This window comes from Astatotilapia calliptera, chromosome 11 (assembly GCF_900246225.1).
Source record: "Astatotilapia calliptera chromosome 11, fAstCal1.2, whole genome shotgun sequence".
Lineage (NCBI taxonomy): Eukaryota > Metazoa > Chordata > Actinopteri > Cichliformes > Cichlidae > Astatotilapia > Astatotilapia calliptera.
In genome coordinates this window covers 32,751,117-32,778,428 of record NC_039312.1, presented here as the reverse complement: position 1 = coordinate 32,778,428, position 27,312 = coordinate 32,751,117, and the positions used below count along the sequence as shown (strand labels likewise).

The 27,312-nt window shown below is 39.3% G+C and overlaps 1 protein-coding gene across 9 annotated transcripts in view; it reads right to left on the bottom strand.

Moving 5' to 3' along the window:
* syngap1b (synaptic Ras GTPase activating protein 1b) overlaps positions 1-27,015 on the bottom strand; it is a 190,985-nt gene extending 163,970 nt beyond the window's left edge. For all 9 annotated transcript variants that reach the window (XM_026184941.1, XM_026184943.1, XM_026184939.1 and 6 more), the window contains exon 1: positions 26,690-27,015. In XM_026184941.1, the coding sequence (XP_026040726.1) occupies positions 26,690-26,711 (22 nt within the window). In that variant the 5' untranslated portion in view covers positions 26,712-27,015. The remainder of the gene's footprint in view (positions 1-26,689) is intronic.
* Between the last annotated feature and the right edge of the window lie 297 nt (positions 27,016-27,312).

Below are 27,312 nucleotides of genomic sequence, written 5' to 3'. Positions count from 1 at the left end.
CTTGCTGGCGTCTGAGTTGGACTGGAGCTCTCTGCCCTTTACCAATCCAGCCACGGGCCCATCCATCTGGCCCATCAAGACTCACTCTCATTTCATCAGTCCATAAAACCTTAGAAAAACCAGTCTTGAGATATTTCTTGGCCCAGTCTTGACGTTTCAGCTTGTGTGTCTTGTTCAGTGGTGGTCGTCTTTCAGCCTTTCTTACCTTGGCCATGTCTCTGAGTATTGCACACCGTGTGCTTTTGGGCACTCCAGTGATGTTGCAGCTCTGAAATATGGCCAAACTGGTGGCAAGTGACATCTTGGCAGCTGCACGCTTGACTTTTCTCAGTTCATGGGCAGTTATTTTGCGCCTTGGTTTTTCCACACGCTTCTTGCGACCCTGTTGACTATTTTGAATGAAACGCTTGATTGTTCGATGATCACGCTTCAGAAGCTTTGCAATTTTGAGACTGCTGCATCCCTCTGCAAGATATCTCACTATTTTTGACTTTTCTGAGCCTGTCAAGTCCTTCTTTTGACCCATTTTGCCAAAGGAAAGGACATTCCCTAATAATTATGCACAGCTGATATAGCGTGTTGATGTCATTAGACCACACCCCTTCTCATTACAGAGATGCACATCACCTAATATGCTTAATTGGTAGTAGGCTTTCCAGCCTATACAGCTTGGAGTAAGACAACATGCATGAAGAGGATGATGTGGACAAAATACTAATTTGCCTAATAATTCTGCACTCCCTGTATTTAGGCACAGGGTGCAGCACGAATCAAATAAATAGTTTAAGTTGTTTTCTGAACTGATTTTCAGGGATTTCAGTTCTGTGGTTTTCATATCCTGTAGCTGAAGTTTCAGATTTAAGGGAGTAATCTAGTCAAGATAAAAGTTAGCTCTATGACCATACCGGACCTTTAATATCCTACTGATGAACACATTTAAAACTAAGTTTCCATTTTCAGTTTTCCTAATTTATAAAACACATTTTTTGAAGAAATACACAAAGTTCAGCTGAGCTCACGCTTACTGAGCCACAACTCTACAAGTGTGAGAGCACTTGCAAGTCATGCTCGTCGCGCCCTGACCTCTGCGTGTTTTTTGTTTCTCTCTTTGGTGTCACCATGCTGATTGAAAGCGGGTCGAGCCAAGCTGTCCCTAAGAGATAAAGAACAATTATAGTCATCTGTCCTCAATCCAGAGATAGACTAGGAACTGTGTCATTGTCCTATTACCCAAAGGGTTGTTACTGAAACTTCTCACTCATAACACCTTAACTCAGGATGCCTCAGCACTGTGTGACAAACAGCTGACACTCAGACACACTAATAGCTGGACCTGGAGAAACAGCCAGTATAGAGTTGTTTATCATTAGCAAAGCCTTTAGTATATTATAGGTACAGTATAGAAGTTACAAGAATTAAACAACTTATCTTCCATACTGTTACACGTAATAATGAACCATTTGTGAAGCTGTGTATCTTAAATCAAGAAAATTAATTAAATCAATCAATACTTACAACATTGTTTCACAGACATCTCAGCTATTAATGAAAGCAGCCACTGTGACAGATGATCCTCACAAATTGTGCAATATAGATACAGACATTTAATTTTACTAATTCATTTATGGTTAGTATTTAGCTTTCGATTATAATTTCTGATCAATTTGAACTTTTTAACGCTAGATAGCAGATATGTTATGAAAGCCCATTTTTTTCTACAACTGAAAAGTTTTGTTGGCTCATTTTGGTTTAAGGAAATGCACAAAAAAAACCCTAAAACTTAATGTTTCAATTCAGAGCAGGTTTAGTAATCCAAACTGTAAATAGAGCCTGACAAGAATATAATTTAAGGATCTTTGAGACCATATACACATCTTTTGTCCCTCCTCTCAAACAAATTGTACTACAAGAAGCACGCGTTATTTAACAAACCAATGCAATAAAACATTTCAGTTGTAGAAAGAAAAATTGCTTTCATAACATATCTGCTATGTTCAGTTTTAGCCTGTGCTCTGTACACATTTCAGTGACAGGACGAAACAATGCGCTAGATCATAAATCAAAGGGAGGCTGAGGTGGATGGATGATGGAAGCACTGGATACCATCACAGATAACTGCTTCCAAGTTGCATGGCACATAAATGAAGACAATAATTCACTATATTCAACTATTTATTATTGCATCTACCATGATGAAGGACCTTTAACAAACATAGCAGTCAAATTAAGTTGCCTCCCTCAGCTTAATTACAACTAACCACATTTGAAAACATGACCTTTTCTTAGACAAACCAGGTTTTTGTGCCGAAAGTATTCTAACCTTTAAAGCATTGTCACATCATAACGCTGATTTATTTTTCAACACTGATTTATTATTCATTAACTGTTTTGGAAAGCACAAACAAATGATGTCATCCTGCTAATAGGAGCAACAGCATGGACAGGAAACAAATCAGAATTAATTAATTAATTTATCAGTCTTAATTTAATATGGCGACTTGCTGGAGTATTGACTTAGAGCACCCTTTTGATAAGGCACTGACAAAGCAGTTACTGCTGCATTTTCTTTGCAGTTCGCAAATATTTTATATCCTCAGTAATATGTTAATAACTTCTGCTGAATTACTTTTACAAAGTGTTAAAAAAAACCTCTTTTTTTTTAACTTAATTAATTCCAATATACTTTCTCTGTGAGTTTGATTGTGCATAACCTCAATCAGAGTCTCCTATTCTGAGACGGAAGATATCTGAACTACACTTCTCTTCACTCTGTCTTGAAGTCAGTCTGAGTCTCTGATTGCATAATTATCAGCTGTCTCTGTAAATCAGACTTAAATGCAGCACAGGTTTTGAGTGAAAGGTTGTGAATGAAAGGCAAATCTGGCCCTGAGACGTGATCATTTTGGCATAAAAATCAAATCATCATCAAAGCTGTAGCTTCAGTTTGAAAATATTTGCTTTTGTCTTAAGTAAACTGTATCGGTCAGGTCTTCATTTTTTTTTGGCACAGTGAGCTGAAGGCCATAGGACCGGCATGGTTCGTTCCGCCTGGCCCATCTCTCAGCTGAATGAGCAGCCAGCATTTTTTCACTGGCAGGATGCTTCAGATAAGAGCTGCACATGCTGTTCAGCATGCTCCTCTTAGACAGATACTGCAGATGGAATTAATTCCACTAACATTTTGATCCCTTCAGCTGAAATATCGATGGATATGATTAAATTTACCTATTGGGAACATTGTGAATAAAGTGTGCCTAGACTTATTATTGTATGTGCAGACTAGATTTCTGCACTCACTGCTTGCTGAGAATGGCAAAAAGCATTTTTGAATGAGTTTTTGTTTAGCTTTTTACATTTTTTTTACATTTTCTGTACTACACTTCTGATATTGCTGAAACATTCAAAGCTACAATTTGACAGTGACCTATATGTGGGCTGTGTAAAATAAAATGTTTTTTAAATAACTAGTCTAAATACTGGGCTAAATATATGAAATGTAATATGGAGCTGTCATGCACGAGGAAAAGAGTTGATGTTGGGTTGCAACACTTGAAACCATGAAACAAAATTTATGGTAGACAATAGATAAAGGTTATTTACATGTAACAGTGGCCAGTAATTGTATCCAGAGTAGGGTTGTCATGATACTAAAACTTAGATTTAACAAAATACATATTTATGATTAAATTCTAGGGAGTTCATATTTTTTAAGTCATTTTGATCATTTCATTCCATATAGTAAAGATGTACTATATAAACAACACTATGGAAACGTTAAAAATGAACTAATGTTATGCTAAAATAAAGAGGGTGTATTTTAAAATTGACCACAGAGCTCGCTATAACAAAATTAAAAAACATGTGTTTTTTAATTTGTAAAAGTATCCATCCATCCATCCATTTTCATCCGCTTTGTCCGGGGCCGGGTCGCGGGGGCAGCAGCCTAAGCAAAGCAAAGAGGCCCAGACCTCCCTCTCCCCAGCCACCTCCTCCAGCTTATCCGGGGGAATACCAAGGCGTTCCCAGGCAAGCCGAGAGATAAGAAAATTTTATATCCTGTGCACATCTGCCTCCGCTGCAGCCCGTCTCCCATCCACACTAATCCACCTTAGGGCCTCATCACACCAGCCTTGCAAACAGCGCTGTATAACTGACGTGAAGCTGGCGTCACATCTTCTGTCGCAAGACGCAGTTTCTGCCAGTCGCACACATCTCAAATTTTCTAAACTTGTGCTGCTGCCATCAGAAACGGGTTGGAGACATGAGTGTATGATTTAGTCATATTTACCACTGTTTTAATGAACCATCAGTAGTTAACAGATTCTACAGAAGGAGATGTTGCAACAGTTTGAAAAGATGAGACTCGGTGGAAAAACTTTTGCTTGTGTCTTTGACTTCTTCTCCGATACTGATATGGAGTCATTGGCGATATCTATCATTCAAGAGAATACTGCAGTAGATAACTGCACAATAACCATGAGTATTAATGGATACAGCCGTATGATGATGTCATCAGATGCGTACAACGTACCCAATGTAGCAGATATACTGGAGCCCTGAGTCTCAGTCCTTCACTTCCTCGGTTCTGCACCTCAGGCCTGAAATCCATGCCATTCGGCGTTCTTTATTTGTTTAGATTAGTTCTCCACACTCCAACCTGCTCAGTTTAGCTACAGTTCCTCCGCTCCGCTGCATAACCAGCGAACTCGCCTGGTTCTCCACACATCCATAATCCTCTCTGCTATGGCTCAATATTCCATCCACGACCCCTTCAGCTCGCAATATTCATCTTTTATTTAACTGCAGTCTGTTAGCCACTATAGCTAAGGTAACTGCTTGTTACTATGTGTGCTGGCCAGGTTAACATTGGTGATAACATTGGGAACTTTACTGACCTCTCCAAATTCCTGCTAAAGTGCTGTTCAGTGTTGTGAATGTGAAGTACCTCAGCTGATAGTGAGGACAGGGGCTTTGTTGTGTGAAGTCATGTGTCAGCTGGAGAAGGCAAAGACAGCACTGTTGGTATCGAAACTGTTGTAAATGATTATTTAATCTGATACAACTTCCATTAGTATCGATTAGTATATGAGTAGCAATTTTTTGGCAACCCTAATGCGGAGTGAGAAAATAGTGAGTGGAGCAGAAGTAATCAGTGCATTACAGGACAACCTCCAGCAGCCTCAGGCTATAGCAGTACAACTAAAGCATAGTTCTGGTTATACTGATAAAGCAGGGGTGGGGAACTCCAGGCCTCAAGGGCCGGTGTTAGATATCACCCTGGGTCAACACACCCGAATCAAATGATTAGTTCATTGCCAGGCCTCTGGAGAACTTCTAGACATGTTGAGGAAGTAATTTAGCCATTTACATCAGCTGTGTTGGATCAAGGACACATCTAAAACCTGCTGGACACCAGTTCTTGAGGCCTGGAGGTCCCCACCCCTGTGATAGAGCCTACAGAAAGATTTTATGCATAAACTTAAAAGTAGAGAGGACGTCTGTCTCCTGAACCCAAACTGGGAATTTAATCCCCAGGAGATTGAATCCCCCTCCTATTTTATTTGATCACCATAAGCAATCCTACATGGTGAAGATGAGTGTTTGGGTTTTTTTTAGAATAATCTGGTACTATGAATCCAAGATGCTAGGTCATTCAAGACTTTGCAGCTAATATGGGCGAAATATGATCTCTCCAGTCCCTGTTAGTATGCTCACTGCAGCGTTTTAGATCAACGGAAGGCTTTCTGGGGAGCTGCGAGGACACCTGAATAATAACGAATTACAATAGTCCAGCTTAGAAGTAAGAAGCACATGGACTAGCTTTTCAGCTTCACTGCAGCAGTGAAAATGCTGAGACATGGAGTCCCCGTCTAACCTGTATTTATCCAGCACACAGTTTATTCAGTCTAACTCAACCTACATATAGCACCAATAACAATCAAACCTAGCTTGAGACACTGTACCAAGCCCAGAGCCTGAAACTTTTAAAGCAAGCACTAAGGAAATGATGGCAAAGAAAAAGAAACCCTTTCAACAGGAAAAAAGTGTGTCTACTAAACCAGAATCTGGGGTGGGAGAACCATAAGAAGATGCAACAGAGGTTGAGTACAGCAGCAGACCCAAATCTGCAGTAACAGGCCCCTAAGTGACTTGGAAGCAGCTTAGACAACCTCTACTATACAGTCCTTAGATATTTATGACTACATGACATACCATCACTGTACTGTCACTTTGCATAAAAGTTCATCAGTGCACATGCTCGCAAACTCCATTAACTACGAGGCCTTTCAAGCCATTGGTGTATGGCACAGAAATATGTTTTCTCACATACATCTGTCAGCAGGGATAACATATTCCTTCATTCTTCACAGCTCACTTTTTACCAAGTATTTGTTGCATCAAATCCCCACACACAAAGACACACATGCACACTCCAAAATATTAGGAACACTTCACGATACTGAGCTCCAGCATCACTGATTTGTCCTCTCTGATTCATCCCCAACATCACTCTACCATGGTTAGGCTGGTTTTACTGTAGCAGAGGACATGAATAAAGAGTCACATGATTAGTCTGGTATGTTTAGTGTACAAAAAAGGCAGGTGTTCCAATTTTCTGCCAAAACAAAAAAAAGAACGTTCACTTAAATACACACACGGAATTACATAAAGGAGCATACAGTCACAGGTACACAATAAAAAGCCCATTAGATACTCTGCCATTTGCAAACACAAGGGTATTCATGCATGCACCCGCATACACACACACAGTTACGAATGAGTAAAGAGCAGAAGTTGAGCTGCCAGAACACAATGTTGAGCTCACAACAACTGATGAAGCTGAAGAAAGAAGGTGCTCTGCAGCCACCTTTGCATAAGTAATAATTAAAGATCATATTTTGAGTAACTGTGATTCACCACCTTTTATTTTTTAAATTAGAAAACAGCACGAGTTATTTGCATAATCACAGGCAATCTTGCAAAAAGAGCCCCATGTTTGTTTTATTGCAAAATTATTTATTTCTGTTTATTGTTCTCAGAAACGTGTGCACACTGAGGATCAAACAATTTGCTGGTCCGTTTATGTCTGTGAGTATTTGTCCAGGTGATTCAGCTTTTAAAACACTAATTTAAAATTCACTATTGTTTTGATGTTGTAAGTCAGTGTTGGGAGGTGTAGTTCAAAACAGCATAACTAAAGGAAGAAGAAATTTCATATATTTTATGATCAGGATAATCTCCTTCAGTTGGCATCAATTAATGCCATTTTGACAAAGCTGCTTCCATTTTCTTTGGCAGTGACACAGAGAGTTATGGAAGTAGTGAAACATATCTGCCACAGTAAATTGTCATTTTTCTGTCTGCAGGGTTATTTTAACCAAAACTATTGTTGGGATAGTTAGATGTGTATCAATATTATGTATAATAACTCCACAGTCTGAGAGGGCATGAACATCAAACTTCTGGGTTTGATGTTCATGCCCTCGTGCTGAGCAGTTTTTAATGGTGTATGTGTTGCAGAAGGCCGCTACCATCAGGGAACACCATTGCCGTGGTTTGTTGGGATGTCAGTTGTTTGGACAACTGCAACATTTAGGTGGCTGTGTGTGTTAAAGTAACACTGAGATGTCTGTACTGCAATGAGCATTGTTCACCTGTCAGTAGCTTTATAGTTATGTCCATGTATTCTTTAATGTAGCAATGTATCATGTGAAATGCAAGATCTTTGTTTTTGAATAATTTAACTGAATGTAAACACGCTAATTTGGATCACATCTTTTTTTGTCTCTCTAGCATTTTCTCCTCATTGTTTGTATTTATTTCTTGTGCTAACAAGCCCAACAAACAAAAGAAAACCAACAGAATTTTTTTAAAAGAATGGCAAATTACTCCTTTTTTTAATATATGATAATTTTATTTCATGCTGTTTGTGATCTTTGTTTATTCGTCTAATCCTTAGCTGCTGTTTTGTGCACATTTTCTCGCTCAGTCTTTATCAGGTTGTCATTATACCACCTCAATGTTCTTGAGCCTTCATAGTTGTTTTCTTCTTTCTGTATTTTTCTCATCTTTTAGCTGTTTTGGACTCAATGAGTAATTTAAGTGCCTTCATTAGTTTACCTAACAGCTACTCAATCTCCATTTTGGCTGCACTTGGGTCCACTTGATTTGTTTCACAGAACATGTGACATCGTACCCTTCAAAAAACTTGTTTTTTCAGTTTTAGGAAAAAGGTAAAGTAGCAAAAAATCAAACACCCATGATGACATTAAGTTTCTTACGTCAATTCAAAACAAACGCAAACACTACATGAGCCACAAAAATTATTCACTCTGACTTTCTCTTACACCCAAATTCGGTTCATAAATTGTCCCCAAACAGTTCTTTCTAGTATGAATGATGTTTTGTTTTTTGTGTTTTTCGAATGATTTCTGATGACCCCCCAGTTGTGTTGCTCTAGATACAAATTAAGAAGAAATAGCTTTGGGACAAGCTAAATTTTGTTACCAATTTTTACATATTAGCCAGATGGTGCTGCTGCATATTTCTCATTATTTTTTTCAAGATGTAATTGGATTGCATTAATTAGTCAATTATGCTACTCATCATTTGTTGCATGCAAAAAAAAATGTAAACCTACACTTTAGCTATTAGCAGTGGCCCATGGTAAAATTAGCCATGCATTTTACCTGAATCCTTTAATCTCACCCTTCCTGATTATGTAACTCCATCGTCCTCTGGCTCTTCCTCACTTCTCCACAGCTGGTGCCAGCAGCAGACTCCTGTGAGGTTACTAGTTGTTGCTGGCACTACTGTTCATGGTGCAGCAGCACCAACAGCTAATATGTGGGTTAATTTGACACATTTTGCTGCATTTATTTTTAGTTTTTATTGTTTTCTCTCAGCTTTTCAGCTCTACCTTTTCGACACTTCTTCCACATTAAACCTTTTTTCTACAAGCTGTGTGAGCGCACAGCAAAGGTAGGGGAGGGGCCAGTCGCACTAAGACATTTAATTGGGCAATCCAGTGTCAGTAATAAAAAATGACCGAATGGGCGGCTGTCAGTACTTGTGTTCGGCCGGTGCGCTCAAAAGTGTGTCGGGCCACCAGTAAAAATGCCCGTTATGCCAGATTACCAGTCCAGCCCTGGTGAGTTTTGTGATAGCAAGTCTAAGCTGTTTCTGGCATGTATCCAGTTTGCATTTCATTTCTTGTATTTCCATGCAATATTATACAAGTAATTCCACATATTTACCCAGAAGTTGTACAAAACAATGTTTTTCTTTTCTTTTTCCTTTAATTGCAGCCTTTGTAACAGAAGTAACACCATAACTGTAACTGTAACGTGATTAAGGAATTCAGCACAGTAATAAGTTGCAATACTATATTAAAGAAAAATGTTATACAAATACCAGCTGTGAATTCCAGTTTTTCAATTTTAATATTATTTTTAATTTTATTTGTTAACCTATTTGTATTTATTAAGCATGGATACTGCATACTGCATGTTTCACTGCATATATCTCTCTTATTAAAATTCCAGAATGCTACTGCTTTGGTACTGTTAAAAAAAAAAAAAAAAGGATCCATAACTCAAAATTTCGAGTTATTTTCTCGAAATTTTGAGTTTTTTTCTCGAAATTTCGAGTTATTATCTCGAAATTTCGACATATTAACTCAAAATTTTGAGAAAAGCAACTCGAAATTTCGAGTTAGCGCTGCCAATCAGTAATCTACGTGAATGACGTCATTTCTATGTTACCCGGAAGCTGAAGCCCTCAGCTACAAATGCTACAGCTAAGCTACCGGTATTACATCCAGTCGTGAATGCACAGATTGCTGAGTGTTTTCAGCCTGGCTTCACAAATGATGAAATCCCTGTGTTATTAGCTGAATCACATGGTGTTACTATCAGCAAACATACTTTAATTTGTTGGGATCCGTTTTTGAGTGCGCGGTCCTGCACCATATGCTTCCGGGTAACAAGAAAGCGACCTCATTCACGTATATTTTTGATTGGCAGAGCTAACTCAAAATTTTGAGAAAAGTAACTCGAAATTTCGAGAAAATAACTCGAAATTTCGAGTTATGGATACTAGCTTTTTTTTTTTTTTAGTGGCGGAAACGGGCTTCCATAGTTATCCGCTGCCACTTGTGGACAGTGTCAAAAATATGTGAAGCAAATGTAAGAAATGTAGCCAACTTTTGTTTGTGTTTGTGCTGTTGTTGGTCTTTTTGCTTTGCCCCTGCTGTAAAAAAGACAGAACTAATCTGAGTAGGAGAAAATTGCTACTGGCAGGCATGTTACCTCAGAAGTTACAAGCAGTAGTCATTCCCTTTCTGGTTCTTTCAGCTAAACAGCATTTCAACTACCCACACCATCACTGACTCAGAGGTGACATTCTTTTGCCTTGCAGAAGGACTGCAGGTAAGTGTGACTCTGTAGTGTCCATATTTGGGTCTCTGTAAGGATAGCTAGCTAAACATGTACAGAACATGAATGGAACCATGTCTGTACTTTATCTGTAACTTCTTAATCAGCTTAAACAGTGCAAATCTTTATGTAAACTGCAATACAAAGAAACCCAAACAGAATAAAAATGCTCCATATAACACAAACACACCTCCAACAGCTTTGAGTCTGATCTGAGACCATTTATAAGTTTCTTTTTCATCTTCAGTTTGGTTACCTTTAGGCACTCAAGATACTTGGATACAAGGAGTTCCATCTCATGCATGTTTTTATACTTTACATACACAGCTGAGGTTGTTTAATTATACTTCATTATTATAACAAAACTGTAGGTTATTCTCCTGAATGACTCTACAGAAACTTGTTAGGGAGCAAAATAAGAATTCTTTTTTCAGCTAGAACATAGTCAACTTGTGTATGCGATCCCTCCCAGCATCAACATCTAACTTCCAAGGTAAAAAGAACACATAAAATGAAGAGCATAAGGTTACTTTGGCTGCGCATTTCTGCCTTTCTGAGTTTATGTAAATGCCTTTGGACGTATGCTACCATGCTTTCCAGAAGTGGTACAGCGTCTAGGCTGAACTGGTTCTCTGGGTTGGGGATCGTGCAAAGAAATAGTTGCCAAAGAGATAAGATAGCTGCCGGAGGAAGAAACATCCATAATATATTCATCACCTTAGTGGATGTCACACTGTTTTATTTTAAATAATTCAGTGCATATAAACACCAGACTGTATTAAAATTACCTCTCATGTAATGAATGAAAAAAATGTGTACTGCAGCTGATATATTTCGCCTAGCCTGACATTGTTAGCTCGATTTAAACAGAGCTACATGTGGGTGTGAGACAGAGTGATGGTGCTTTTATACATGTTCAGGTCAGTATGGAGGTGACATCAGCTATGTAGACAAAGACACGTGTCACTGTGAACTCATTCACTCGTCCCATTTAATGTTAATGATAATGTCAGACTCTTTGAAGTGATGTCACTGTCAGCTCCGCAAGAGTTAGACGCTATAGTCGTGCCGCTTTGCTACTAATATAAACCGACATTTACCTCCAAATGGAAGCCCATCCGGCTTCCCTGCAAGCCAGACATAAGCAGCGGGCTTCCAACGCGCAGCAGCCATTCCTGCCAGATGCCATTAAGTCACATCTTTACTCCAAAGTCATGGCAGGTTAAGTAAACATGCAACATTCTTTTCTCCCTGGAGGGACTGAGAAGTGTGCTTGTGACCTAAAGTTTTGCTGGTTCACATCTGCAAGCCTGCTAAAAAATACAATAAAAGTCCTGTAAGTGACATATTATCTCCTCATCCCACAACAACAGTCATCAACTGGCAAAGCTGCTAAACCCCAGCAGTTCAAACAGTCCCTAAATGGGGTAACAACATGAATAAAATCAGAAGGGTTGCTTCAAAAGAACAGGTGGGATATGCTCGGCACACCTCCCCTAGAAACATAAATGTTCCAAGAATTCATTCATAAAATTGCAAGATATAAATTTTCAAACTTAGTCCCAGCAGAGTCAGGATCTCCATAAATGTGTTTATTGACTCATTCACTGTTTTGCGATTTCCTGCTTTCCCTTTGCATTACAAGACAAACAGAAACTGAGCATACGCTGGGTGTTTATGCTGCATTTGTATGAAGTGCATGCTCTGTCTTTAGGGGACAGCTTGGCATTCATATTATGCAAGTCAGCTCTTCCTGTTTCCCTACAGTACATTATCTCCATGTCTGCTCTCCGCTCTGTGAGTTTATTCTGTGGGTGAGGTGATGACATCACTTGAAAGATCAGACACATACCTCGTCCTCGATTAAACCAGTCAGATAATAGAGTCCTCTTATCATATCAGATGCTTTCTTTATGTGATAGATTCCGCGAGCAAAAGCGACAGTGGCCTGCAGACACCGCTGATGAGAACAGACAAGCGAATGAGAGCTGGACACAAATTTGACATCCACTTTGAGATCAATGCACACCAAACCTGTTTTTTCTTTCTTCTTTATTTTCTTTAACCTTTCTTTACACCATCTGCAGTCGTGTCCAGAATCTAAAACATACAAATTTCACCGCAGTTTTCTTTTAAAATTCCTATTTGTAATTTTACAGTTAAGATCTAGTGTTATGCTTTAGACCTCCCTCGGTCCTTGAAGCAAAGGGTAGTTAATAAAACCTCACATGTCCACAGCTGCATACGCTCAGGTGTAAAGTGCTGACTAAACAATGCATTAGCACTGCAGTACATCACTTGGGAGGCACCACAGTTTGACACACAACAACATCTATATGCAAAGAGTCTAAGATTCTCCTTTACAGGAAAAATGTGTGCTTCAGGTTAGTTTGTTACTCTACCAGAAGATAGTATACTGCCAATATTTAGCAATCTTAATTTTTTTCCTGAGTCATAATTAAGAGTCTTTTCGCAACATTAAAACAAAGTAATTTAGCATGTTTGTGTTTCTGTTGTTGAGCACCAAATCCAACCAACAGACACTGTTGCCTAAAACAAACTTGAAACTTGTGACCAGTCGGCAGAAAGTATAAGCTCAGCTTGCAACTCCATTTAGCTAAGTTAAATGTAAAACGCTGCCCTAATGCACAAAGATAATGACCTAAAATCAAGTACTTTCTCAGTGTCTTATATACAGTCTCCTTTGAATATTCATATATATACTTTGAATCTACACTCTATTGATGCACATGATATGGTCCGTCAATCTAAATACATCATCCATCCACTTCAATATCTATTTAACTGCAGACCATACAAGCAGATGGATAAATACACTGCGTTAATATCTACCCATATATTGATGGCGTACATGAAAAGTCATATGGATATTGTCACCACATAGCTTCTTGGTCTTAAAAGTGAAACAATTACAGAAATGCCTCAAGCTAAAATTATTTATAGGTAGCAAAAGCCCATCCTTCATCCCGTATCTAGTGGTGACCAACAAAATTCCACCGCAGATATAAAGTTCACTGACCGTTAAGTTACATTAAACAGAAAGAACACAGTCACGTGAGACGAGAAAGAAATGCATTAAAAATAGAAATGCATAATCCCCCTGCGTTCGGATAATGAATACAAAAATGAAAGGGACTGGGATTTATAACAATTTCAAAAACCATACAGATGTTAATAATCGCTGCATGTGTGACGATGTTCGTGCAAAGTTTCATTGTGACTGGCCCACCCATTAAGGAGATATATAAATAGGTCATCCATCTTTTATTTACGGCCCATGATCAAAATATATGTTTTTATCCATCTGTCAAAGCATTAAGGAGATGTTTATCTATCTGTGTCTGTCAGGTTTCATGTTTTAGTATTTCCAAGTTTAGGTTTTTTGTTGCATTTTAGTTTTTTGTTGTTTTATAATAAATAGCTTGCCTTATGTTAACCAGTTCCTGTTCTCCTGCATCATTTGCATTTGGGTGCTCATTCATCTCCACACGATCTGCATCCTGCAGGTCTTGACAGTAGACTCCAACCAGTTCACTTTCTCAGTGGGCGGTGGTTGTTCCCTTTTCATTTGGAGGAAAAAGTGAAGTTCAGGCAAAGGATCTACAGTTTGGTTCATGCCTGGCCCCAGTATGCAGACTTATTGCCAACCTGGCTACAGGAATTTGTCTCCACCATTCAATCCCCATTTTCACTACAGCAGCACCCCACCTAAAACTCTTCACAGTCAGCCATCTATTCCCTACCTCAGCAACGTTCCACACAAGCTTCGCAGCCACGCTGTTCTGCAGCAGGGATAGCTCAGTAGGTAGAGTGGTGGCCCCATGATCAGAAGGTCGGGGGTCCGACTCCACTGAACAGCTACCCTGAGGTACCCCTGAGCAAGGTACCGTCCCTACACACTGCTCCCCGGGCGCTGCATTGGTGGCTGCCCACTGCTTCACCGGGTGAATGGGTTAAATGCAGAGGAACTATTTCACTATGGGGACTAACACATACACACACACACATCTCCGTCACCAAAGCCCTCAGTAATAAGAAGTGGTTTCCTGAACTTATTGCCAGACCTCAGCTCTCTAGCCTCAACATCACCACAGCAGTGGATGAGACCCTCCTCTTTACCGCCTCAGCCTGATCATTCATTACTTGCCTCTTTCCTGGCAGGAATGTGGTCGAAGGATGAGGACTCGGCCCCCAATACACCTTCAGCTTCAGCGGTGCTCCTCAACCCACCTTCCATGACTCCTCCAGTGAAACCAGCTGTGGTGAATGACAGCATTTTCTCACCTCCAGCTTTCTCTCAGGCATAAGATCAGCTGAGCACCGACCTGACACAGGAGCCAGGGTGCTCAGCCGAGCTGCCCCAGCCTCCACTTCACCGCCTGCTTCAGGAACCAAGCCACTGGGTCCCTCTCTACCTGAGCTTGAAGGACACCCATCACCAGAGCTTGAACCAGAGCTAATGGGTTTCTGTCTGCCTGAGTCCAGGGGGTCATTAGAGCCTGCTTTGTGCCCTGTGCAACCGCAGCCTGCTCCATATTCAGCAGAGGTCTCTGCGCTGCCTGGTCCTGCACCGCTTGAGTCTCTGTCAATGGCCTCCAACGAAGCCACCCGAGGGTCCTTGGCCCCATTGAGTCCGTCACTGGCCACCTGCCAAGCCGTCTGAGCATCTGGCTTGTGTTGTTGGCCACACAGCTGGCCCTCTGAACTCCTTAGTGTATTCCGCTAGCCAAGCGCTTGATTCCAGAATTGGTATATCTTTGTTTTGGACTCTCCTGTAAGAGACAAAAAGCTACTTTTTGTCTCTTACCATTACCCATGGGGTAAGCTGTAGAAATATAGGTTTTAGAAGCAAGCATCCCTGTAGCATAGATTTGTCTCCTGCTTCAAAAAAAAATTATACATATAAATATTTTTTTAAAGTGTAAACCACGTGTTAACAATCACAGCACAAATATATCCATAAATAAGAAAACAGTATAACAGTGAAAACATTAAAACGTTAAACATTAAATGAAATTAATGGCCTGGCCACGTGTGCCCTATTTATGTAGGCAAGAGGAGGCTGCACACCAGCACATTTCGTTTTAAGATGATTAATATCCATGTATTCTTTTATTTAACACCAAACATATTCAACTGCAAAAGGGAAACCAGCTTAGCGCACGGTAGCTCTGTCATATGTTCATGTTCCGTGTCACTGCATGTGTTACATAAAGTCTGGCTCCAGGACTGCAAGGTCACAGTGTTGTGGCAAACCACTTGGATTGTAGTATCTGCAAAGCAACCTTTCACCCACAAATAATGTCAGCATGTGCTCGAGCTGGGAGCAGTTAGAAAATGTCAGTAATATGATTACCAGAGCACAGTGCATGCAAATACAGCACAGAGAAATTACCAGAGGAGCTCATCTGATGCAACTTTAGACCTCTTAAAAGGGGCACAGTAGGTGATACATTTCTGTTTTCCACAGGATTACTTATGGTAGCAATCTTAAGACCTCAGATCATTTTAAGAAATGGGACACTGGGTTAGATTTAGACTGGATCACAAAAACACATTACAATGCCAAAAATGGCCTCTTTCCTGCAGTGTTCCTTAGATTGAAGCATTTGTTTCCCTCTGTTCTTAAATGGGCCCAGCAAATATTAGATTCTCCTGAGTGAGCCTCGCAATTTCCAAATTTAAAGATGAGAGTTAAGCGAGAACACCAAATTAAAAGTGTGGTTTTGGCATCCTGCAAGCCGTTCTCATCACCATCCATCGGTACCTGTTTGACAGTGTCATTAATCAGAAACAACAGTTGTTCCATTACATTCATTTGCATCTAGAAATACACCTGTCTTCTTTAGATGACCAACACTCATCAAACATAATCCAGATTTTTGCCCTTTACACAAAATGGAAATCTTTCCCCGAAACATTATAACCATCTCTGTTTTTGATAATTAATACTTTAAATAATGGCACATCTCTTCAGTGCAGGAACATGCCTGGATTTGGTCTGATACAGGAGAGAAAGGCTCGTGTGTGGGACTGTGTGAAAAAGAGGCTAAATTTACCATCAGCTGTTGAGTGAGACTGCTAACCTTTATCAGGTCCTTTTAGTGGAGGTAAAACACTACCACACACATATTACACACAGTGACACAAGAGAGACATAAGCGCAGGGGTACACAGACAAATACAGTGCACATAACCATTCTTGTGAAACTTGCAGATAACAAATTGCTCTCATCTGCATCTAAAATGGATGCAGAACCTACATAATCTACTTTAAAAAATTGGTTATAAAAGCTTTCAAATGGAAATACAGCTTACGGAAATTTTGGAGTTAAAATGCACAAAACAAGGGGATGAGAACAGGTTTATTCCCAGGCCATAAATATAACAGCTGGAATTTATGCTACAAAATGATACGAAATGATTAACTATGAAAATAAAGCTAAGACGGCTAAAAGACAGACAGGAAGTGGAGTGCTTGTTTAGCACACGGTTTTTAGTTTACCGTCGATCATTCTAAAAGAACACGAACACGTATGTCACAATAAAAACAGTCTGATGCTGCTACATTCAAGACTTTAAATTACTTTGACGCATTAGTTTGTGATATTTTTCTCATGAAAATTAAACTGATGTATCATAAATTATAATCTTTTGGGTAATATTTTTGTCAAGACCCCCAGGAAATAAAATATTAATACAGCGTATAAAATTGGCGTAGAAATGTGAGATTTTCATGCTCATATGCAGTCCTATGCCCCTGATACAACAGCACTGCAGGAAAGCCTTCATATTGTTTTGTACTGGACTAAACTCAGAGTCTGTATTTAAATGTCTAGGATTGCAAAAGTTTTAGTATCAAAATAACCTAAAGTAGCTGAAATAAAAATAGTCAATACATAATGTCCTTTTTCAGAATTGTAAGCATGTACTATAACTTTAATGTTGCAGTTGGAGATTTTTTGAATTATTGATATATGACTGAGCGTATGAAAACAGCATAACATAGTACATTTATATTTTAAATTCTGCAAAATAATCGCTGTATCTATAAAATAAAGAGTATGTGGTATAAATTAAACATTTTCATTCAAAATATGGCATAAAAGAAGTAGAAAGCAATATAACACAGTGATACTTACATTAAGTACATTAGCATTATTTTTAATAATATTCAGAGTTTATTCCTATCCATGCTCTTGCCCAGTGAGTTTTGGTACTGTGAGATTAAAGTTCTCTAGTCCACTCGTAATAAAGGTGGTGGTGGTTAGGTTATTGAACAATAAGTACCTAAATAGGTTAAGATTAACCCTGCACACTAAAAAAAATGTTGCTAACCCAGTGCATTAAAATGGGAGACCAAAGGGTCCTTCAAAAGAATGCATGTGCAATGAAATTGGACTGGAAGACTCCGATCACTGTTGCCTAAACCCAGCACGTCACAGCACAGACACTAAATAACACTTGCTGCATAATATTCAGTTGCCAGGAAATCAAACTAAGCAGCAGTTTTTGACCCTGTGGAAATGACAGTGGGCTGGAACAACCTAATCCCTTCACAACAGGACTACAGATCAAGCTAAAGTATGCAGCTATGCCTTTACAGAGAACCTGTGTTGTTACCAACAGAATAGGGAAACGGTCAATGACTCCCAAAGCAAAGGGCTTAGCAGTATTAAAGAGCAGTAAAAGATACTCTGATGGGTTAAAATGGGATGAAAGGGGCCCTTGATAAAAATCTATGTGTAATGAAATGGGAGTAAAGTCAGTACTGAAACACAGAACTTTCACTCAGGAGACTGGGGTTCAGGTCCAATACTTTGTCCCCATTGTTTTTAGAGTTTGATTAATTTATTTCAGCAAATTTTTGTTTGTTTTTCAGTCACTGTTTAGGAACTAAAAGCTACTTAAGTTAAAGATAAGATCATGGTTTCTGTTCATATATGTCCTATTATTACAATGTTTATTGCATGCTGGAAAGCATTTCTGGCAAAAGGGCCAAAAGACAAACTTCTCTCACCTGCAGCAAGCTTCTTGTTAATTTCCTCACCACAGTGATCCCACCTAAACATCCAACAGTAACAACAGCAGCTGATTTTTTATTTTTTTACATTCACTTACTCACCACAAGAGGTCACTTATGTAAATGTCATTTTAACATTATAACCCATAAACAGTATAGCAGTATTATTAAACAGTAAGCAGATCAGTCCTTCCTAAATGTAACACAAAGTGAAAGAAAGGGGTTTAGGACTCAAACTACATAGCAGATGATTTTCTCTGTTATTTGTTTTTTGTCTAGAAAAATAACAGTAAAAAGGTGAAAGTTAATGTCCAAAGAAAATTCAGATTACTGCACCAAGACAGACATACGTCCTCACAAGACTAGAACTATGAATTAAGACTCAATCAAGAAGTTTACACTGCAAAACACAGTGGTTAACTTCAGCACCTAGATTCCTATTTTGTGTTAAAATTGCATAAAATTAACCAATTAAACTAAAATTTAAAGATTCATAAGCATAGAAAATAAATAAAATTAAAAAGCAAGTACTGTGGAGTGTGGTCAGAATATAAAGTGCAATTAGTTATGCATACTATTGTAAGATATTCAGTATGTACGAGTGTTGTTATAATAAACTGTACTTTTGTATATGAAAAAAAATACTATATTGTGTGCAAAATTGCAAATGCACAGGTCAGTATTGAAAAGCAACAGACAATCACAGTTCAGTAACTAAAAATGTTTGGCATTTATGTTAAAACAGAACAGTAATAGTAAATAATAATATCAACTATTATTCATACATCATTATAAATAATTATTGTAATAATTAATTATGCATCAGCTCTAAATAATTTACATTAAAATGTATTTACAGCCTGTTCAAGTCCATAAAGAGAGAATCACAGAAACCTACATATTCTACTACTCTATTTCATATTTTAATGTAGAGAATGATGCTTCAGGTTAATCTTTTATTCATTTAATTTCTCTGCCCACTTAATCCTTTTCTGGCACACCTGGGGCTACAGCCTATCCCAGCATGCACTGGGCGGATAGCAGGACACCGGGCAGGTCGCCAGTCCATCACAGGTTGAACACAGATAGGCAGACATCCACTCACGCTCACATTCATACCTATGGGCAATTTAGAGTTCCACTCTCCCTGACTTGCACATCTTTGTGATGTAGGAGGAAACAAGAGAAAACCCACACAAACATGCAAACTGCGCAGAGAATGAGCCAAGGATCAATCCTGGGTCTTCTAGCTGTGAGGTGGTAGGGTAAAATTGGTTTAAAATGGAGCACTGTAACAAAAAATAATTTCCCCCAGGGATCAATAAAGTATTCTGATTCTGATTCTGATTCTGATAAACCACTAAACTGAATTTATGGAGGTGTTAGAAATGAAATTTACGTGCAAAAATATGCACATAATTGTGTGTGTACTGCAGTTTACTGTATATATATTTTTCATTTTAGAAGCTACAGTCAAAAGCACCTGTTTTTTCTTTTGTTTGACATATGACTTATGAAGGATTTATGGATTATTATTAGTTGCAGCTTAGTATTTAATCTGTTGTGTCCACTCTGCTTACTCCCTTTTACTTTCATGTGTAAATTTCACATTAGACATGTAAAAACAGCAGACATTGCTCTATTTTCACACTCTTACTTATTCTTAAAGATTCTGTCACTAAAATGTTTCAATTTAAATCAATTTGTGTTAATAATATCACCTAAAATTAATTAATTACATTTTTTTTTCAAACAATGCACCTCTTCATGCCCCCAAAATGGCACTTTCAATTACAACACATCCTAAATGAAAGAATAGGTCAATTGCCAAAGACTAGTGAAACAACTTATGACAAATTACACTTTCAGATGATGCGGAGTTGGCGGAGGCAGAAGTCAAACACCACCCAGAACTCTGGGGTTTTGGCAACACGTCTACCTCTTGTGAAGCAGTGTAAACACAGACAAAAACCACAGTCACAGGATGAGGACAAGGTCATAGCAGGACAAAACGCAAGGCTTTCAACCAGGGCATTTAGGCTTGTGTCCCAAGTTCACTTACAGTTTAATTTTTTTAGATCGCTTTAACTGTTTTTATTTGTATTTAGTTATGTTTAGTCAACAAAAGCTCTTGGTTAGGTTTAGGTAAACTTTACTTGAAGGCAGCTGAATTTTCACATGACTCATGAGACCTGGGAGAACGATGACCTGCCAGCTTAAAGCGTGTACCCGAGCTAGCCCCACAGGCTGCTTGTGAGGGTTCAGAGCGTGGCTTGCTTTTTGCCCTCTTCAATGTGCTCTACTTCTTATGGTTGGTTAAAGCTGGTTATGGAAGTATTTCACCTGTGAAGTTTTTCCTAAATGTTTTCAGGGAGAACTTCCCAGATGGTTCCATGTAACAAACCATTCGATGTATCAGGTTGTAAAACAAAATCATGGTTTGGGTTAAATTAGCTGAGAAGTCAAAACTCTGCACAAGCTCAGTTGCTCAGTTTTTTGTTTGTTTGCTTGTTTGTTTGCAGACATTTGTTTTATAAAAAGTTTTAAAGTTTCTTGGAGCAGAGGTGGAGTAGCACGCAGCAGTATAAAACATATGGAATTAAGTCAAGATCAAATGCTTCACAATTAAACTTTATTTGAAAGAATTTTCAGTTCACTGTGTAACGTGATTTCCATAAGTAATACAGCCGCTTCATGCTACTAAACAGGAGACTGCAGCGCCTCTGCCTTGAATTTACAACCAAACAAATACTGTAAAAAAAAATCACATACACAGAATTATACAAACACACACATATAAACATGATGAGATAAAAACAGAAATACACCTGAAATAAATGACTCTACAGGAGCCCTAATTAAACACCCAGCAGTGCAGTATAGCCTTATTCAGTCTGGTGAAGTCATTGAATGCAAGACTGAGCAGAGAGAACTATATACCTCATTCAGAGATTGATAGCCTGACACTGAGGTTTAATCCAGCTTCAGGCTTCAGTGCACCGAGATGTTTTCTTTTTTATTTATTTCACAGGCCATTATTTTACAGCCTGTGGTATCAGCCCTTATTTTACTGGCCCTCCAGCTATTTCAGGGGGAATTTATAAAAGGTACTTGAAATGTACCACTTTGAATGCGCATGTCAAAAGAAACGATGGGCCTTTTTGGCCTGGCAGAAAATATTGAAAACTATGATTTTCTTTATTAGGTTTCATAAAAAGTTCACCTTGTGAAGTCATGCCAGTTTGAAAACTTTTACTTTCAAATTAGTGATACTTGAACAGGCAAACACAATGATAAAAAAAAAACCTCACTGACCAGCCTTGCTGAAATGATCAAAGTTCAGTAATTATATAATGTGAAATAAAGTTGCAGCACTCTCTGAGAAAGTAATGAGTATCACCTAATAACATGAATTTAGTCCATCCATTGGTCACAACATGACTCATACTAATGACATATGTACAGTAACTTTGCATGCTGCCTAGGGTGTTTGGCTAAAATCTCAGTTCTGAATCACATGGATCCTTGGTGTTGGATGACATCATGCCTGCAAGATTATGAGCCAACCATATCCAGAGGGAGATCATTATTCCAGATTGGCAGCCTTCTGATTGGCTCCAGAGACAAGAAGCAGCTCATCCTGACCTTTTTGCTGAATCCTGACAAGATCAATCAAAAGCCAAGACATTCTCTCCCCCTGCACTAACCCATTGAGTCATTCCACTCGTTCTTTGCAGCAGAATTAAATTACCCATGCACCCAAAGTGCAGCTGAATCTAAAAAGTCACTGCTCCTAGCGACTCAGTTACAGCAGCCTCATGTTGTTTTCCCAAGAATGACTAAAGCACTATAGGCTCTTATAAGATAAGGTCCCAGACAGTCTTTACTAAAGCTAGTTCAGTGCTGGGCAACAAATAGGCAAACAAATAAAGAAGATGTGCTGAACACAAAAAAATAACAACTGGACTAAGCAATAGTTCTTTGCCTGTATGAATCTATAAATGGCTCAAACTATATGCAGATGATGCACCGTACTTTTGTGGCACTGAATGCATTTGGCTCCAAAGAAGATAAAAGATACAGTTGCTACAAAATAGCAAATCAATTCTTGAATTATCAGTATGTCAACTTGTTATATTATTATTGGATACATATTGTCACAATTTGTGGTGTAAATCCAGTACCCGCAATTAACTTTTTAACACACAAGCTAAAAGGCCTGGTACCCAATAATATATTTATGTTGCAAATGGAATAGGATGTCAGAACAAGAGCTGAAATCAATAGAGCATCAGTTCAAACCTGAACGCAACAAAATTTGAGTTCAAAATTGTACTGAAACTATTAAAGGTACTTAAGGCTCAAACATAAAAGCACCTCTACAGGTTTTACAAAATAATTGATCCTTAATCATTTAATCAAATTCCTCATCCTTCGCAGAATCTCAGGATCTACTTTTTTAAAATGACTACTTGCATCAATATTGTGGCAAATCTACCCTCATTTGGTGCTTGATGGATATTTAGTTTTGGGGTCTGTGTTTTATGCTGCTGTTGTCAGTTATTGATTGAACAACAAAGTGTTATAGACATTGAAATGGATCCCAGATAATATATGCCTGAACAGGCTTTGTCAGCAACTTGTATGATACACATTATGCCCTTATTGACTGGATCCTAATACATAAAATATTATGTGAATAAACCAATAAAGATTATTGATTGACTTTCTAGTTTTGGGCAAGAATAATGACAGGACTGGTGTTTTTGTTTTCAATATCCAGACATTATAACATGTCTTTGACCAAGAAGCTTCAGGGATACTTGAAAAGGCGGAAGGCACAGTCTGCTTTGACATTTAAAAGTGCTGACTTGCCACGTTCAGCAGGGATTTGGCCGGCAGATTTAAAACATCCCTGAACTTGGACATGGGATTCTTTGATTCAAAAAAAAAAATCAGATTAAAAAAAAAAATCAGAACATTAAAGATCTGTGAACAGGTCTCCAGATGGAAAATTCAATCCTACACATGTGATTAAAAACAAATCACTTCAGCAGTGCATTCATCATTGGTTGATCCTGCCGCTAATTTTACACAACACATGAAAAAGACACCATGAATCCATCTTCAATAAACTCGCCGCACCACTGGAAAATGAAAGGGCTGTCTCCTTTGACAGACCATCTAGTGCACAGAGCTACATGAATCTCGTGCATGCAGTACTGTAATAGTCTAACAGATGATGGTTCTTGGCACAGCCTGAGCAGTGGAGGGGTGTAAGACAGTCCCTTATGTCACATGGGAGAAAGAGAGGGAACGAGAAGGACAGAGAACAGGAGTGCTGCAGTGCATTGGTGGTGTGCTGTCTCTTTAACTACGGTCATGCTTGACAGGAGTTGCTGTATCAAACTACTGTAAAATCGACAAGGCCAGGGATGGCTCAGTGGATGGCTTCTTGCTTTCACAGAGTCCATCAGCACTCAGGGATACATCCATTGTGGAGAAGGTTAAGAGAAGGAGAGAGAGGAGACAGCAAGGAGGTAGAAAACGATGTGTGTGAGAGTGAGTGGGTGGATCAGCATGAGGGGGGGTCGACCACAATGGAAGAAAGTGAGAAAGGGAAAAAGAAGGAGAAAGAGATAGACTGAAAGAAGGTGTGAGTTTAAGAGAGCGAATGAGGGAAGAGAAAGATTTAGCCAAGATAGGAAGGTCCATCTCTGCTGCTGCTGCCTGCCTCCCACTAACTGCCTGTTCATCTGAGCCGGTACTTGGCATGACTGCAAATGGCTTGCTTGGTACATTAGATGAACGCGTTCGTCAGTATGGGCTCAGATACATCTGCAAGCTTGTTGAGGCCCCTTTCTCCCCTTATGTTGATCTGAATCTCATCTCAAACCCATGTCACGCTAATATCAGCCATCTTGCCACATATTTTATCTTTGAATGTTGAGTCACTGTGCAGCAATAAATATCACTCAGTGTTACATAATCTCTTTGAGTAACCATGGAGCTGCTAATCCATAGGTAGACAAGGAAGCGGGATAGAGTATTTATCTGCAGAGTTGGTAAACCAACATATATTTGACAGTTTATTTGGTTGGTCTATAAAATGTGGAAACTTCCAACATTTCATCTTAAGACTGCTTCATTTGCTGGACACAGTCAACGATATAAAAGAAAGAATAGCAGCATATGTTTCATAATTCAAAAGCTGAAACCTGCAAACACTATTAAATTCTATCCACGATTACAGAAATGACAGATTTTTAAAAATTGTGTTACATTTCCTATTAACTGACAGGGAACTTTTATCCAATTTGCTATAAGCGGTTAAACTACAAAATTTTAGTCATATATTAAATATTCACTGTAAATGACGGCATAAGACAACGCCTTTAAACTTGTTCATTTTTCAAGCATTCGGCTTTCTGTGTTATTTATAAGACTAAACACAGGTTAGCTCCATAAAATCCAACAAAACAATGCTGAAAATAAAACGTCTCTGCGATCACAGAGAAAGAGTACTCAGTGCCGTCGCTGGCAGGTTCTGTAGGTGCAGCGCTGTGCTCACAATTTCCTGGCAATGACTCCCAGAGTGGGCTCTCTCTCTCTATCTCTCTCTCTCACACACACACACACACACACAAAACACAGTGGCAGAGCATCTCACCAATATTATGCAACCAACATCTATAGCTGCACTTGCACAGGTGGGCATTTTAGCCATTATCTGCTGTGCTCTGAGGGAATAAAGAGCAAAATCAACCAAGTTGGCTGCCACAGTTACATTTGGTCTCTCTTTTCACGCGCAGCTTAGACGATGACTTCGGGGTCACAGTGAAGTCCAGGAGCTGACAGCTGGGTATTTCGGGTCGAGATTAGTCTCCATTTTAGAGGCACACATTCTGTCCTACAAAGGGTTACAGGTTGGTGAGTGTGTGCTTGCATCCACACATGCACCATCACTCGCTCTCACCCTTACAGTCACATGCAGCACACCTCCACTCTCTCCTGAACCCACACACTGACTACACACTGCTGTCTCTCTCACACAGATACACACACTGCTACAGTTTTACCCTCTTTGATCACAGGTACTCACACAAATCACCCCCAGTCCTTCACGGCTTCTCCAAACTTTGCGCTGGGCGTTACATTTCACTCTGGTCTGACTTCAGCTATCACACTTAAGGGACCGTGCTTTTCCCAAATTAGACCCTCTAATCACACACACAAAAACACACACACTGCAAATTGAATGTTACGACTGGATAGATGTGAGGCAGCTCACTGCAGCACGCCTGCTCACATATAGCATTAGTCACAATTGCAGTGCAATGATACCAAGGGAATCTGCCTTTACCGTACACTGAAGCACCTTTCACCCACTCACACTCGAATATGAGGGCATAAAAGACCAAGAACAATGAAGTAGCTTCTTATTCTGGTCATCTACATATTTAGTTGGCCAAAGTTTTTGCACACGGAAAGCAAGATACAGACTTTTTAGGATACCAACAAAATATCAAACATATTTCATGAAATATCAGAGTGAAAAGTCCCTAAGGGGCTATCTCGCAAATTGTATATGAGATTAGAAGCAAATGAAGTAATAAAACCACAATCCAGTACTTCATACAACCCTAAGAGTTTCTATGAGCACATTACACTAATTCATGTTTTTAATAAGCCTGTAAGTATGATAAGAGCAGTATAAACTCCATTATATATAAACAGTAGAGATGCTGCACACTCAACTAGCATCGTGTCGCTATAAACTCCTTACACTCTACAACACCACAGGATCATTAGTGGAATATTACAGCGTTTTTGGCCATGATCGCAGTGTGAGTGCTCTCAAACAGAGGAATGCTTTTGCAGGAGAAGACACTAGTGCACATGCATACCTTATTACGATACTATAATTACCGCATGCACAGCTCCACACCACAGACGCTGCGCGGGATCCGTGTGTGCTTGTGCGTGCGTGTGTGGGTATCTATCTACAAGGCACTCTAGGCTATCTCTATGCACCTGTCGGCTATGGTGCTTTTAGATATGCCTATTTCATGTGACAGAGAGGGAAGAGAGGGACAGAAAGAGAGAGACAGCGAAAGAGAGAGAGAGGATGGCGAGGAACGGGGGAGGAGGACAGAAAAGAAAGATGCAGTGGGTGTCAAAAATATCAAAAATATTAGCTCTGACTTACCTTGAAAGGGAACATAGGACATGTTCCAACTGCATTGAACGTAGGCTTTGCGTCTCGCTCGGCGGTTTCTCGGCGTTCAGAAGTAACGTGGAAACCAAATTACAAATAATTCTGAAAAATTAAAATAAAATTAAAAAAAACCACACACGCGCGCGTGTGCACGGGATTTACTGCTGTTCACAGTTGGAGTCGAAGAAGAAGCCAATATTCCGCTGTTATAAAAACTGGCATCATAATCCACGACCGCTTATAAAGCCCCGGTTCCCGATGCATAAAAAAATACAGGATGCAGAGATGTGTGTGTGTATGTGTGTGCGCGCGCGCGTGTGTGTGCATGTGTGTGCATGTGCGTGTGTGTATGTGTGTGCGTTTATTTGCACGCTGCTGCTGAGGTGTGAGGGTGAACACGAGTGAGTGTGTGTGAGTGAGTGAGAGAGAGAGAGAGAGAGAGGGGGAGAAGGGGGTGGAGGACGAGCGCACGCGCGCATGTGTGTGCGTGTTACTGAGTGTGGGCGCGCACGTTTCCCAATATCTATAACCTATCTTTAGCTTATGCATTTTACATTTTGTGCTCGCCTCGTGGAAAAGGAGGATTATAATAACGTTGCAGGAGTGTTAATTCA